General features: G+C 39.1%; 1 protein-coding gene and 1 long non-coding RNA gene across 2 annotated transcripts in view; both read right to left on the bottom strand.

Annotated features, from left to right (window-relative positions):
• LOC115943400 (uncharacterized) overlaps positions 1–16,496 on the bottom strand; it is a 438,133-nt gene that overhangs the window by 66,700 nt on the left and 354,937 nt on the right. The gene's annotated exons all lie outside the window — the stretch shown is intronic.
• SEC24D (SEC24 homolog D, COPII component) overlaps positions 6,974–16,496 on the bottom strand; it is a 96,532-nt gene continuing 87,009 nt past the window's right edge. The window contains exons 21-23 of the mRNA XM_081812869.1: positions 16,276–16,494; positions 13,634–13,723; positions 6,974–8,209 (exon numbers count right to left, since the gene is read on the bottom strand). Coding sequence (XP_081668995.1) covers positions 8,069–8,209; positions 13,634–13,723; positions 16,276–16,494 — 450 coding nt within the window. The 3' untranslated portion in view covers positions 6,974–8,068. The remainder of the gene's footprint in view (positions 8,210–13,633; positions 13,724–16,275; positions 16,495–16,496) is intronic.

The raw sequence follows: 16,496 nt of genomic DNA, 5'->3' as shown, positions 1-16,496 counted from the left end.
TGGTTAGCTAAATCCTGCATGCATATTTTAAATTCTGGTCTCTAACCACCAGTGACTAGATCTATTAAAAGAAGGGGAAAAAAACGTTACTCAATTGGAACAGGAAGCCATCAGCTTTGGAAGCGTGTGATGTAGTCGATGTCCTTCGGAACATTCATAAAAGATTGCAGATGTGGACTAATACTTTAAAGTGGCATACAGTGACGCAACTGCACGCCATTTGTTTGTCCAGTGGAGAAAATGTAGAGGTCTAGGCCTGTGTTGTCAAAAAACACACCTATTATAGAATCCCATACCTGTACGAGTTTTTAGTTTACAGTTAGAGTTGTTAAGATCATAAAAGAATAACTACATTATTGTTTTGTCTTTTTTAAATTTTATTGTTATGTTAATCACCATACATTACATCATTAGTTTTTGATGTAGTGTTCCATGATTCATTGTTTGCGTATAACACCCAGTGCTCCATTCAATACGTGCCCTTTTTACTACCCACCACCAGGCTAACCCATCCCCCCACCCCCTCCCCTCTAGAACTCTCAGTTTGTTTCTCAGTGTTTTGTCTTCTTAAAGCAGAGGACAAAAAATCAGTTTTGTTCAGAGATAGCCAGTTTAGCAGTTTATGCTGGTTAAGTTACTGGTTAAGTTAAATACTAAGGTAATTGCCTAAATGTCTTATGGAATTTGCTGTCATTTTATGGGTTTATGCTTCTCAAGACAACTTCTGGGTAGACACATACTTTAATATTTAGTAAAGGAGAGGCTTTTAATGTAATAATATTGGTCATAATTCATAAAAACTACACAGGTGGATGGATTATTTGGCCTTGTCCAAAAAGGTGGGCTTCTGTGCATGGTAAATAGGAGCTCCAGATCATAGCTTACTTTTCTACTGTTATGTCTTACTGAAAAAAAAATTTTAAGCATATAGTAGTACCCCCTTATCCATGGGGTATACGTCCCAAGACTTCAGTGGATGCCTGAAACCAGGGATAGTACCAAACCCTATATATACTAAGTTTTTTCCTATACATACATTCCTGTGATAACGTTCAGTTCATAAATTAGGCATACTAAGAAATGAACAACAGTACTAGAACAATTATAACAATATACTGTAATAAAAGTTATGTGAACGAGGTCTTTCTCAAAATACCTTACCAAACTATACTCACCCTTCTCGTGATGATGTGAGATGTTAAAATGCCTATGTGATGAGATGAAGTGGGGTGAGTGAGAGAGGTGTTGTGATGTAATGTTAGGCTACTACTGACCTGACAATATGTCAGAGGAGGATCATCTGCTTCGGGACCATGACTGACCTCAAGTAACTGAAACCATGGAAAGCAAAACCACAGATAAGGGGGGAATACAGGATCATCATAATTAAGAATACCATGTCTATAAAAATAATTCCAAAGCAAAACTTAAGCAAATATAAGGACAAATGTAAGTTTATCAGCCAGCTAAGTTCCTGAATCTTAAATCCCATCTCCTCTGTGAGATGAGGCTAACAAGATACTGGATCAAGATGGCATTAGAACCTCTTTGGAGAATATTCCCACTTCTGATTGCTTTCACTTGTCCCAAATCAAGTGCAGAATTGCCAGAGGTACCTGCCTTTGTCTACTCATTTAGTCCTGACTTATAACCCTGCTGCTTGTGCTCTCAGAAAGTAGTCTTTGTCATTTATAAAAAGGCAGCAATGTGCTTTCTCAGCTTCTAATGTATGGCACATAGTAGGTGCCTAATAAATAGTCCCTTACTCCTTTGCTTGCTGAGTAATTGGAAGTAAGGCCCAGAGGATTTTTAATATCCTTCTCTTTCCACTTTTTTTCCCTCCTGCTGGTGCTTTCTTGGCTACGTAAGAGGACTGTGTTTCTCTAATAAGGATTTTTTTTTTTCCTCTCAAGAGAACATTATTTTTGAGGCCGAGGCAACAAAGTAATTTCCACTGCCTTACCACTTATCAGATTTATAGAATGAATTTTCTCTCATCTGACTTTAAAGACACCTGATTCTTTCCTCAGGTTATAAATTTTCTTTCTACCAAAGGTAACCCATAAAGTAAGGAAAACGGTTTAACTACATCTGTATCATCTTGTTAATGACAGCTTAAGTGAAAAGACTACATCCTTCCTATAAGTAATAATGGACCTAAGAATAGGTTGCTTGAGAGAGGACAGGATAGTTGAGGATTGGCTCAGGGGGGCACTCAGGGCACTCAGGAGTTTTCAGACACTGCTGCTGACCACTAACACTGCCTCAGGGAGAGATGGCCTCACTCGGAAATAGCTGAGTGGCTAGGGAAGTATGGGCCTTGACGCTAGTCATCAGTGTGAGCCAAAGATAGTAGAGCTTCCCTGCCAGTCCTGTGAAATAGACATTCACGTTCAATTAGGTTGATTTTTAAAACGTGACTTTTTTTTTTGGCACGCTAGAGGTTATTGCTGTAAATTCATACCTGCTAAATCTGCTTTGCCCTAATTCATAATGTAAGCCTTTTTTCCAAATAGGCAATATTGGGCCCCTAAAACAACATTAATTGGGTAACAATCTAAACCCCATGGTATATCCTAAAACAGTATTTTTCAAACATGAATAATACATATTTAAAGAAAGTTTTGCATGGACTCGAGAAATACCTCTTTGAAAAATAGGGACTTAAGAAACTAGTCTTATATAAAATATCTTAAAACTGAAAATCCTTATTGCAAGAGTTTTAGATGACAGGTAACAATTTTTTAATGTTATCAAAAAAAGTACACCCTGATTTTGCACAACTCATGTACTCTTGAGACCACCTGTAGTCACTATTGTAATGATTATTTCCTTAACTAGTCATTTTGCTTTTGCTTTATGTGAGTTAAAACTGGATTTTCAGGGGCGCCTGGATGGCTCAGTCCATTAAGCATCTGCCTTTGGCTCAGGTCATGATCTCAGGGTCCTGGGATCGATTCCTGTGTTGGGCTCCCTGCTCAGAGGGGAGTCTCCTCCTCCCTCTCCTTCTGCCCCTCCACCCTGCCCGTGCCCTCTGTCTCTCTCAAATAAATAAAATCTTAAAAACAAACAAACTGGATTTTCATGGGGGCACCTGGGTGGCTCAGTCCATTAAGTGTCTGCCTTCGGCTCAGGTCATGATTTCAGGGTCCTGGGATTGAGTCCCGCATCGGGCTCCCTGCTCAGCGGGGAGTCTGCTTCTCCCTCTGTCTGCCACTCCCCCTGCTCGTGTTCTCTCACTCGCTCTCAAATAAATAAAATCTTACAAAAACCCCTGGATTTTCATGTATTAATTTTGGGTAACAATGGCTCTGGAAATCCTGTTTACAAGGACATGCTTTGGGAATTGGAAGGGTTTGGCCTGGAAGGGACACACAATAGGAATATGTGGTAGCTTTAAACTCTGAAAACTGCTATCAAGTGAAGGAAGACTTCACCTATGGCCTCAAAAGAGAGAACCTGGCACCAAAAGGAAACATTTCAGGAAAACAATGTGCTACATACAATTTTCTCACAAACAGAACTGTTCATAGTGGGCTGTTTAGGGCAGGAGTAAGCTTCTTATCTGTGTCTCAAGAAGAGGCCAAGAAATACCCATAAGAGATGATGACTAAGGGATTTTTATTGCCTTTTTCCACTGAGATTTTTTTCTTTATCCAATTGAGTCAGGATTACACCTGTGTTTCCAGCAATTAAAATTTACAAAGTCAATTCTCCCCAAAAAATTGCCTTTTCTGAAAGATTATTGACCAACCTTTCTGAAAGGTTTCAGACACTTTAGTGTATAATGCCTCCTAGTGGAGCTGAAGTTCAATTTCATACACCTTTGCATATTCCAAAACACGAGCTAAAAATTTGATCCGTACTCTTATTTTATTAATAAACATGCTCCCATCTGAACATTAAAAAGATATTAACATACCATTCCTAATTGTCCCCCGTCTCCTGTCATTAGGTTAGACTTCCAGTAATGAAGGTAGTGCCATTTAGTAACTTCCTCAAAGATGTGCCTTCGAGTGAGTAAACTCTTATTTTTTCATAATGGTTCCTCCAGATAAAAAATATAAATTCTTGTCTCTGGCTTATATTTTACTGGAGTTTTGGTTTTTAATATTTTAAAGCAGCTTGGGCTACAGTTTTCTTATTGCTAAATTTATTTTAATCTCTGAAACCATCTTTTAATTGGACATTTCTATAGCATTTAAAGATAGCTTGATTTTGAGGCTATCAGTTAAGATACTCATGGCATAAGAGCAAATATAATTAGGAGTCAGATTCGTCCTAGTTTTCATGATCTTTAGCAGGTTTAATAAAAAGATACTAATAACAGCAATGAACAGTTAAATAGCACTGTCGGGGACTATTCTAAGCCCTTTACACTTATTAACCTAATCCTTGAGACAAATGAGTAGGAAACCAAGGCACAGAAAGGTTTCTAACTTGCCCTGAAGTTCCATTTCAGGTGGAGCTGGTGTAGAAACCCATGTCAGTGGTTCCTGAACCCATTATGCTCTACTGCTTCTCAAGGTTTGGGGGAAGGGATGTACCCGAACACCATGGAATAGCACTCACCATTTTTGGCAAGTAGTCCTTTCAGGATTCATTGGAGCATTTCCATTATATATTGGGTTTCTCTTCCCATTGAAAGCTAATCTCTGTTTGTACTCTGCATTGTATTACCTTCGGTCTTCCAAGAGTCTTACTCTTACAAATATTTTTTCTCGGTCTTGTCTTCAACATTTTTGGGGGGTTGACGAAACAGTACCGCTATTAATTATTTTTCCAACATAATACTGGCTTCCTTCCACCAGCATTCAAATGTCAAATCCCTGACTGTCTTAAAATAAGAAATCCTGTCCTTCTGTGACTCTCTCATCCCCTTCTTGAGTTGCCTCCCCTCTGACTCCCATTGCTCAACATACTCCAATCTAGCATTCAAGTTCACTGACCTGTGAAACTGTTCTCACCAAACTCACCCATGACCTTTTTACTAATTCCAACATACCTTCTAGTCTTTAACTTCCCTTTGGGAAGACTGTAACTTGGCTGCCCACTCTCTCCATGCATCCCGCTTACCTTGGTTTTGTGATGTCCTCTTACCAGGTTTTCCTTCTTAACCTCTCTGGCCCTTCTCCCCAGTCTCCTCAGGTTTCCACTTCATTGTCTGTCTCAGGGATTTGCTGCCCTCTCACTACAGAATTGCCCTGGGGTTTTTTTTGTTTGTTTGTTTTTTTCATCTATTTGTGCTATTTCTTTTTCTCTGTATGTAGATGACTTGCAAATTTCCAGCCTAGAGGCCTCTCCTGAGCGTCAGGCCCATATTTTTATCTCACTTGCATAGTTCTCAAGCCTCCTCAGCACATACAAATGTAAACTACTACCTCTTGTACACACCACACAGAGATGCACACGTACACACAATCAGCCTCTACTCTGGCATTTCCTTTCTGAGGGAACGGTCTCACTGTCTACCCAGCTGCCGAAAGCAGAAATCATTTTCAGACACTTTTTCTCCTTCACTAACTTTTTAACTCCTCCTTATCCCCTTCTGTCAAAACCCGTTATTTCAAGTGCAGGCCACCATATACTCAAGTGGACTATTCAACCTCCTAAACGGTCTCTCTGCTTCTAGTTCTACCACCTGACAACGGCCAAGTAATCTTCGTAAAGAATACCCTGTCACTCTTGCTGAAATCAGTTTGAATGTCTTGACTTTACCTTTAGGATTAAATCCAAACTCTCCCTTGACCAGGACTCACTCTTCCCATTCCTCCAGCTTTATCTTTTGCCACTTTGTTTCTCCCTAGGAAGTTCCAGCTAAGTTTAAGTTCTTCAAGTTTACTGAAAGGGTGATATATGCTCTGTTGCACTCGGAGCCTTCACGCATGCATTTCCCTCTGCTGGAATATTTACCAATCCTCTCAGTTACCTAGCTAATGTCTACTAATTCGTTCAGGTCCCGGCTTCAATATAACTAACGGGAAATCTTTATGGACTAGACCTTGCCCCCTAGCTAGACTAGGTCACATATCCCTGATTTTATTTATATGTTATATATAAATATATATACATAAAATACACAAATATATATATAAATGTATACATATAACATTTATATATATGAAAAATAAAATGCTATAGCATGGCACAGCATTTATGAAAACTACTGTAATTGTAAAGATGGCAGGGGTTTTGTTTGTGCTGTTCACTGCTGTCTGTCTCTCCAGTAAAGGGCATAGCACCTGGCACATCCAAGATGTGCAATATTTAAGTTAGAACATACTACCTCATAGAACAGCACATTCTTTGAGCACCTAATTACCTAGAAGGTGGTTCTTTCAACTGAGCAGCACCTTGTCACTTCTATGTATTGGTTCTGGTTTTATACCCTAGGCAACATATGAAACAATCCTTAGACTATCTTCAAGTGAATAAAGCAATGTGCTCTGGGCTTCTAGTTCCCATAGAGCATGGTGCCTAGAACTGAACACTCATCTAGGTGGGTCTCACCTCGGAGTAGAGTAGGGCCATTGCTACACCCATCTGACAGGCTATCCTTGTAATAGAGTAACTGGATTACATTTACACTATAGATTCACACTGACAAACTCCCTCAGTTCTTTTTTAAGTACCATTGTCTCCAAGCAGCATTTGCATGTGCATTTTTTTGGACACAAGTTCAGGATCATACATTTCTTCTTGTTAAACTCATCCAAGTTGATCTGAAACATCATGCCAGTTGGCTAACATGGGAAGAGATTTTAATCTTGTTAGTGTATTTGTTATTCTACTCAATTTCATGACATCTACTAATTTATAAATAAACCTTACTAGCCATGTAATCATAGACAGATTCTGATTTAATCACTTCAAGTCTATCTCTTCATCTGTGAATGGGGCTGATAATAAAATTGGGGTTATCATGAGGAATAAATGTTCGCAAAACACATACTGCAGTTCTTAGGACACTATATGTACTCAATATATTTAACTCATTATTTATTCATATCACTGATATCAAAGTTGAACAGGGCAGATACAGGACAGAGGTCTGTGTCAGACCACTCAAAACCACCCTTCTAGGTTTATGTATATTCATTAATAATAATGGTCTCATATAGCCCATTTCTATTGTTCTGCCCACAAGGGCATATTAGAGAATGTTTAAAAAATGCATTTCTCAAGTACATTGTCTCTCATATTTCCTAGATTGATATATTCACCTAACACTCCCAACCCTCAAAAAAAAATTTCAGCTTTCCCAATTTGTTCTTAGTGAACCATTTAAACAACTTTTTCCCAAGACACTGAGTACTACACCCTTATTTCTTTTTAAAATCTCAAAATGCCTAAAAAATTTCTACCTGTTGAGTAAGAGCATATGAAGTGATTTATTGATACTGGTTAATATCCATTATATACAGGTAGAAACCCTCAAGATTGTACAGAGAACCATTAAGAATATAGATAAAGACAGTTTTATAGACAAAACAACAACTGGAAAACAGTTTTAACATACACAACATATAGTCATGAAAAAAAAAATGTAGAACACAAATTGTTCTACCAAATAGATTCCAAGGTTATTAGAAGTCTGCTATGCAGACCTTAAGTTGAAAAACATGTTCAATGGGTGTCACATGGTTTAAAAAAATTAGGTATAATGTAAAAATTGTTTTTTTTTCCCTCACTGCAAATGGGAGAGCCAAGACAACTTTTTACCCCAAATCTATACATTTTGAAAAATAATTTATATGTCTAGCACAAAGAAAGAAAATTGAGAATGTTTACAGTTCTGTAAACTATGCCTTTCATGAAATGCAAACTGGCTCACTTTTAACAGTTAAAAATTGTGCAATCAGAAATAGACTGTTCCCTTTAAAAAGTACAATTGTACCTTCATTGACTTTATACCTGAGCACCAAAGCTGAAGTCCTAAACGTCATCCTGGAAAGATATTTTGAAAATGAGCAAGAAATCAAAACTAGCCTGGTATCATCTAGAGAATTAGGCACCAAGAAGGAGATTATCTCCTTAAAAATGCAACATCAACAATAATTGAATTCATTTAATTAAGCAGCTGGCAGATCTCTTTGTGAACGCAACAAAGGAAATCCACATAAGACGATCCTCCATAAAGTCCCTTGTCTTCTACCAGGAACTGTCGGAAAACCATTTCTGGCTGCTCCCGCTGCTTTACTATTGTCAGCTAGGAAAAAATAACAAGGCAGGTGGTTATAAACGTTCTCTGAATGTGGCTCAATTTTGTATGCTTATATTTCACCAAAATTATATAATGTCCACTGTGTGTGAGGCCTTGGACGATGATGGGAAAGTGCCTATTATCCAGAGTGGAGGGAGGCACTGACCCCAAAATCACAAAAACCCAAGACATACCACTATAACTGACAACAATGAAATATAAGCAAAGCACTTTGGCAAAGCCTTCACAATAGTAATAATGATCACTTGAGCCTTAAAGGATAAGGCAGGATTTCCTTAAGGACGGGGGTGGGGTGGGGTTAGAGAGCATTCCATAATGGGGTGCCATGTACCATGTACCAAAGATGGACATGGCTGGCATGTGAATTAACAGTCTTAAAGTCAGCGGATGGTTAGGGACAAACTACCTAAATGAGTCTGAGCTTTTGTAGGAATTGGGATCCAGTGAAAGTGCCGCAGAACAAAATGAGTTAACTGGTAGAAGGCACTAAGAGATGAGAGAAACTTGATAGGAAGCAGCTGGAGGCATGTAGGTGGGAGATGATTGGGATCTGAATTCCAGGGCAGTGAAGGTGGAAAGGGAAGAGATCTGAGAGGTGCTACATGGGTAGAGCATGTGACCCTTGGTCTCTGTGTTGTGAGTTCAAGCCCCATGTTGGGCATGGAACCTACTAAAAAAAAAAAGAAAAGAAAGAAACACAATTGGGAGGTGCTACAGAGGTGGACTGCACAGGGGATTCTTGTTCCCTGCTCATAACAACGATCTAGGGTCGCGCTGTCCAGTACCGTAGCCACCATCGACATGTGATTATCGAACACCTGAAACACAGCTAGTCTGAACTGGGTTGTACTGTTAAGTGTAAAAAACACAAGGAATTTCTAAGACTTAAAGAAAAAGAAAGTGCGAAACTCACTAACTGCTTATCCATGTGGAAATGATATTTTGGATATACTGGGTTAATAATATATTACTAAAATGACTTTTCTACATTTTTGACGTGGCTACTAGGTAACGCAGAATTACACATGTAGCTTGCATTGTTGGACAATGCTGCTCTAGGGGAAGAGGTGCAAGGGAAAGAAGCCCAGAAGGGGGCAGTCTTGGCATGAACACTTGGAGCCCTTCCTGGTCCTTACTCACTCCTGTTTTCAGGAAGTCAGAGATGATGTGAATGGTCAGAATCTGTCGTCTGTTGAGTTATGAGTGGAGTTAATGACGCACACATACAAAACAATGTCTCTCTGCTTTATGGCATCTCCTCACTTCCTCTCACCTGGTGAAACCACCAGAAAGGTCTGAAGTTACCAGCTGCAGTGAGGAAGGTACGTTCCACTTTGGCTAGGAGGGCCTGGCCCTCCCTACTTTTGCTTTAGTTATCAAGTAGAATAATTCTGTCAACACAACTTGCTTTCTTTCCTTTATGTTACTTTGGCCTGGTCTCTGTCCCTACGCTGATAAGCTTTAAACCACCCGTGACCCGATCAAAACACAACAGCTGTCGCCACCGCCACTCACAGCTCAGCGAATCTATGTGGATACGGACAGGTGTGATGTCCTGGCTTTCAGGTGTCACTGCCAGGCATGGGGACGGCGGTGTGGACAGGCACGCCTCCACCCCAACATGGAGAAGCACAGCTAACCTCCAATGGAAACTTCTCCAAAGGAGGTTAAGACTCCTTGAGCCTGGAGCCAAGGCCATTTTCTTTTTACTGGTGTTGTATCTACCTTCTCCCACCGGCCACTAGGACTCTGCTATTGTCCCTGATGGGCAAGAGCAATGTGGGTCTGGCCTCAGTGACACAGCCCAGGCTGAGACTGGGCAGAATGAGACATTGTGAAGGGAAGGATCTGAGGCTCCTATTTCTTTAGAATTGAACTTCTCTATGGAAATTAATGGGAGGAAGTTCATACTATACATCTAAGGGGCATATACGCTGTTGCTGCCATTCACCTGGGTTATTAATTTCCCTATGGTGTTCACTGTAAAACTTCCTTTGATGAAGGGTGTCTGGCTATGATCTGAGGTGGGAAGTAGAATAGGAAATGAATTTCAGCCTAGGCAGAAACTTAGCTTTAAGGTAAAATAACAAATATCCTGACTCAGGGCACCTGGGTGGTTCAGTCGCTTAAACATCTGACTTTGACTCAGGTCATGATCTCGTGGTTCTGGGACTGAGGCCCACGTCAGGCTCCCTGCTCAGCAAGGAGTCTGCTTCTCCCTCTCCTGCCCCTCCCCTGCTCATGCTGTTTCTGTCTCTCAAATAAATAAATAAATAAAATCTTAAAAAAAAAGATCCTGGCTCTATCATTTGAGTCTCTACAAAGTTGAACCACCCACTACTAGTCCCAGAGTAACACAGAAAGTATGGTGGAAGGTCTCAGGAAGCAGATTCATGAAGTGGTGGCAAGCCGTCTTCGCTGTCTTGACATGCTGGTGGTCTTCTCAAGGAGTAGACCACACAGCTAAGAGAAAAATACTGGGATGGACTGGGGAATCCATATTGTATCAGCCCCCTCCCCTTTCCATTTCTGTAGGAGGGACATAGCCTTGTAGAGTGGGAAGAGAACATTAAAATGATCATTGCTGGTATCCCTCCCAGCCTCCTATGTACCCTCTTCATGGAAGAACTGACTATCTCAAGTAGTCCCAGTTTATGTTCTCTAGGCCACAGTACAAGGTGCTTTAAAGACTCAATCACTTCAAAAGCCATTCTCATTTCTCATTGCCTGCCTCATAAGAAATAGATAATGAGAGTGATTAGGATCGCCCCAAAGAATGAGCTGATGAGAAGACAGCCGCAGACACAACTTAGGGGAACACCAACTCTTCTTAAAGGGCAGATAAACGAAAAGAATCCAAAGAAGAAGGTCAGTTGAGAAAGAAGCATCATGAGAATATGACGTTTTGAAAGCTGACAGAAGAGAAAATTTGACGAAAGAGGTAATATTCATTTTTATAATTGTCATAAACGGATTGAGAATCAATTTCTTTAACTGTCTGGCCGCTTTCAGATACCTGGAGACATGGGAATAAGGGAATATAAGCAGTTTGACAGATGGCTTTTTCAAGAAGTATGGTGATAAAATGCCTGGTACATTGCTAGTATTTAATACAAATTTGTAGAAAGAAATAAAAGGGAAGCAGAATCTTGGAAGAATCAGGAGCTTCAGTGAAGGTAGATTTGAATGGCTTATAAACTGGGAAGGAGCCAATGGGATGGGGAGTAATCTACAAAACACATGAGGAAGAAGAGAATGGCAAACACTTGGAACACAGAGAACTTGGAGCAGGGCAGGACTAGAATTTATCAGTGAGACATCTGATTTCGGTAATCTTCCCAGATATCCTGTGATAGAAATCTTTTTTTTTTGTTCACCCACAAATGTAAGACCATGCAGACAATGGCGAGGTCTAAAAGGGTTGACTGTCTGAAAAGCTAATTAGCATAACCTAGAAAGCAGCAGTGCCTTCTGGATTTGATTTTGCTGTTCTTGACCCTTCCATTCCAGTTTTTGTTCTCCTCTTCAATCTTGACTCTTTAAAAGAGATTTAAAGATTCTATAATGTGTTTTTATTTCCTTTGTGTGGTCCATTTTCAAAGGTGAGAGCCAAAGGTATAATGCTACGTGCCCTGGACTAAGCAGCCGGGGCTAGGCCTGTATCTGCGCTGATCTAGCTGTGACACAGAAGCCGAGTGAGCGAGGTCCTCTGAGCCTCATTTTCATTATTTGTTAGGTGGTGCTGGAGGGAGCTGAAAGGCAGTGGCTGGACCAGGTGTCTTCTACAGGCCTTTCAGCTCTAACATCTGTAGATTTTTGGTTTTCCAATTTGTTATACAGATAGTACCTTGAAAAGGCCAAATTAGTCTTTTTTTTTTTTTTTAAAGATTTTATTTATTTATTTGAGAGAGAGAGAATGAGAGACAGAGAGCACGAGCGGGAAGAGGGTCAGAGGGAGAAGCAGACTCCCTGCCGAGCAGGGAGCCCGATACGGGACTCGATCCCGGGACTCCAGGATCATGACCCGAGCCGAAGGCAGTCGCTTAACCAACTGAGCCACCCAGGCGCCCCCAAATTAGTCTTATAAGCAGCAGATACATTTGTAAGTGGCACATAAGAAACTTTGATTTAAATATTCAAGCCAAAATTATTTTACATGCAACTGCTTATCTCTTATTCACATATATTCGGAGCTTATCCCAGATATTTTTATAATCATTAGAGCTAACATGCACTATTAGAGCAGGTGGGAGAAAGCAGAGGAGAAACAGGTTTTATTTTTCCTGGAAGGAGAGGCTCCTGAGCACAGGGATGATCTCCATGTTTAGCCTCTTCTCTGCAGATGGGGCAGTGGTGGGGATGCCGCTGCTGCAGCTGGGATAAAGGTAGATGGATCATCATTGCTGTGCACTCAGTACCAGTGGTTTCCAATTTTTGTTTCACGAGACCTTAGATTGCATTACATGCCTCCAAGGCATTCAGAGAGTGTCCTACAAAGAATGTATTTAGCGTGAGCCTTCTCTGCCCTCTCTAGGTCTTGCCCTAAAACTGAACCCAAGTAGATGCTGTGTGGTATGAGAACAGTTGTAGAAATGTTCTGTGTTCACCCCGTCATCCTAGGGATTATAAAGCTCTTCATTAGTTCAGTTTATCTCAGCTCTGCCTCAAGTGGATGTGTGCATGCATGGCTATCTCTCACAGTTAAGGATGTTGACTTAGATTAATACCACGTTCATGTTTCAGGGAAAAATGGCCTGTAATACCCTGACTGTTGTAGAGGCCTGTCTCCAGGTGAGTGTCCTACACCTCTGCAGGGAGGAGCGCCATAAGGAACCATCATCATCATCTGTACATTTCAAACTCCAGGAGACTCTAATATTGAGCTTGAGAAGGAAGACAGGTAAGTAGCAGGGACTTAGTAACAAGGCATCATTTTCCTGAGTTATAGACATTTTATATTCTTTTACTCAAACTTGAACGCTTGAAAGGCTTAGAAGGGCTAGGATAGCAAACTTCTCAGAGATCACAAATCTAAAGTTGTAAAAATAAAATTTTAAAAATGTTCTGAATTTCTGAATGATAGTTCTATAACTAAGTAATTTTAAGCACTGACGGCAGTCATTTCATAGTCTGTCAATGATATCAATTGCTACTAAGCCATGAAGAAGTTCTCCTTGATGACTAAGTTAATAATTACTAAAATAACCCATGGTCAACCTGTGGTGATACCTATTTACTTATTTTTTTTTTTTTATGTTTGCATCTGTTGAGTAGGTAGATATATTAGAGGTTAGTGTGAGTTTTCTACCAAAGATCATGTTATAAAAATACAGGACATGCATTTAAAAAGTCTGTAATGAAATTTAAATAAACACTTGAAGAAAGGAAAAAATAAAATCTCATTCTTACCTTCATTGAATATGGCCTCTTTTGCTGGATGATGCTCGTTATCATTCTGAGTGTTTGAGAGTATGGGTTTCCAACCTCAGGCAGTAATGTCTAAATTTAAGAAAACCAAAGTTTGAGTTTCAGTGTAATCGATAACATTTAGATAGAAGCAGCAATGAGATTATTAGAATGTTAAAGTTAAAAAAAATCCTTCTACACCATATATTTGATTATTGGCTTAGTTTGTTTACCTAAAAACCAAAAATGTGAAAAAAAAATGCACTAAAAATTATTCATTCTTATTGGCATACATTTCCACCAATTAACTCTATTGAAAATAAACATTGAGGGGCGCCTGGGTGGCTCAGTTGGTTAAGCGACTGCCTTCGGCTCAGGTCATGATCCTGGAGTCCCTGGATCGAGTCCCACATCGGGCTCCCTGCTCGGCAGGGAGCCTGCTTCTCCCTCTGACCCTCCCCCCTCTCATGTGCTCTCTCTCTCTCTCTCATTCTGTCTCAAATAAATAAATAAAATCTTTAAAAAAAAGAAAAAAAGAAAAAAAAAAAGAAAAGAAACATTGAACTCTATTGAAAATAAATTCTCTAGAATTTGATACATATACATCACTGAAATGACACAACAAGTATATGTTTTATGCAAAGAGTATCTTTGGATCATTTGCCATGATGTTTATTTAATCCCTCTGTAAGATGGCTATTGCAAGGCTTTGTCATGGGAGAAAAGGATGTACTTTATTCCTTCAGTGGATCTGTTGCAGGACTGTGAATCATTACCATGTTTAGAAAATGCCATCCAAATACCATTGTTCCAAAATTAAGACAAACCATCAAATGCTGATTTCTCGAGGGGAATGTGGCCCCTGAGATGTCCCTGAAATCTGGCTAATGGTTTAAAAAAGATAACCATCCAGCTGCATGTGGCCTCCAGGGGACATGAAGGATCTAGACTTCATTTCTTCCAATAAGACAGAGTAAAATGCTAATGCTTATTTCTCAAAAAAAAAAAAAAGATATCAAGTTAATACATCATCTGTGACTTAGCCAATGAAAAGGTGAGGTAGAACGTTTTACCACAAAGCTACAAGTCTCAGGAAAATATCATGGCCAATATTTTTCACAGGAGTCTTGAAAAAAAAAAGGCAGAAAATTCATTTATAAAATATTCACATTCCATCTCCTATGTGTATTTTTTTTGACATTAAGGTAGATCTTTTTCTGTAACAAATAATGTAAGTATACTTCAAATATATGTTTCGAAGTGCCAACTATCTCTAATGAAAGTGACATTTGGTTTTTTGTTTTATTTTTTGAAGAAGGTTGAGAGGAGGCACACGATAAAAGCACAAACCTACCAATCTGCTGCTTTGTGGTAGACAGACTTCAGCGATCTCGTATGTAACATTCGATTCAGCAAATATGCATTTAACATTTACTCCAATAATACATTGTGACAGATGAGGAAGCTCCCTTAGATTTTATATAAACATTCTTCAGATTCATAGCTCTTTGCCTATTGAATCTTTTTTTATTTTTTAAAAATTGCATTTCTAATCATTCCTTAATTTTAACCACGTGCAAACATCTTACTATTTCTAAATCTTCACCTTAAAACTAGTTTCTTAATGGGATGTGGATACCTTTAATTCCTTTAAAAATATTTTTTTGACATTCATAATGGATATGCACCTCTCTAAATTGACCACCTACCTAGCCTGGAATTTTGATCCTGTCCCTTCTTCTAAGATATTATGTATCTACCTTCATAACAGAAAATGGGGAGTTAACTAGACTTCATTCATCTTACCATCCAACCAGTGAGGCCTCAGTGAACAAACTATCTGCTGAGTTCTACATGTGAATTCAGAAGAAATCCACCACCAAGCAGAGTAAGACAATAACCATCATTAGCAATGATGCTCATGCAAAGATGATCTATAAATAAGATCTGCAATAAATGTTGACTCTCAAACAAATGATAATTGCTGGTTTTTCCTAAGGAACTTTAAAAATAAAGTCATTTGTATTCATTTTACATCAAATCCACAATCTCTTTTGTAATGAGAGGAGTATATAACTTATTTGTAACAAAGAGGTATATAACCTGTTTTCGTAAGATTATTTTGCAACTCATTAGTCTGACATAGTCTTAGACTGTAGCTGCACACGTATGAAAGATTTCTGCACTCTTTTGAATATGTAAGTCAGCACCAGGAGGAGTACAGAGTATAAGAACTGAATTCGCTTTCCACCTCAGCTACTGACTACCTGAAAGAACTTGTCTCCAAACCTCAATCAATTCGTCTATGAAATGTTGATAGCAATATCCATCTCACTGATTTGTTATGAGACCTAAATGGGATTATGTATTTAAAGTATTTACAGCACAGTGACGAACACATAGTAAATGATCTGGAAGTGTTGGGCAATCTCTATTTAAAGTCATATATTTTGGTTGTTTGAGAATACTTTATACAAATAACTTTACACCAGCTAATTGTTATTCATTAAAGCATTAAATTCTCTTTCTTATAAAGAACTATATGCCTTATTGTTTTTTCTACTTTGTAATATGTGGTTGCACATGAACACAAAACATTTAAGAATTTGTACATTACCACAAAAACAACGAAAAAAAATACTCACCATATCTGTGTTGACATGTGCAAAAGATGGCACATTAAATATTCCTTGGATCAGTTCTGGTGGGCTACTAACTCCTAACCATAAGAACATGTTGAGACCGTTAGCCAATAAGAATATTCCTTCTTCTGAAAGACGGGACTCAGAGCAACGAATAGCAGCAGGTAGTGTTGTACTTTTGACATCTAATGTGTGCTGTGCAGGCAAAGGCAAGGGAGTTAGTA

This window comes from Leptonychotes weddellii, chromosome 2 (genome assembly GCF_054177405.1).
Source record: "Leptonychotes weddellii isolate Sample4059 chromosome 2, ASM5417740v2, whole genome shotgun sequence".
NCBI classification, from domain to species: Eukaryota; Metazoa; Chordata; class Mammalia; order Carnivora; family Phocidae; genus Leptonychotes; species Leptonychotes weddellii.
The sequence above is the reverse complement of the archived record's forward strand: the minus strand, read 5'-3'. Positions and strand labels throughout refer to the sequence as shown.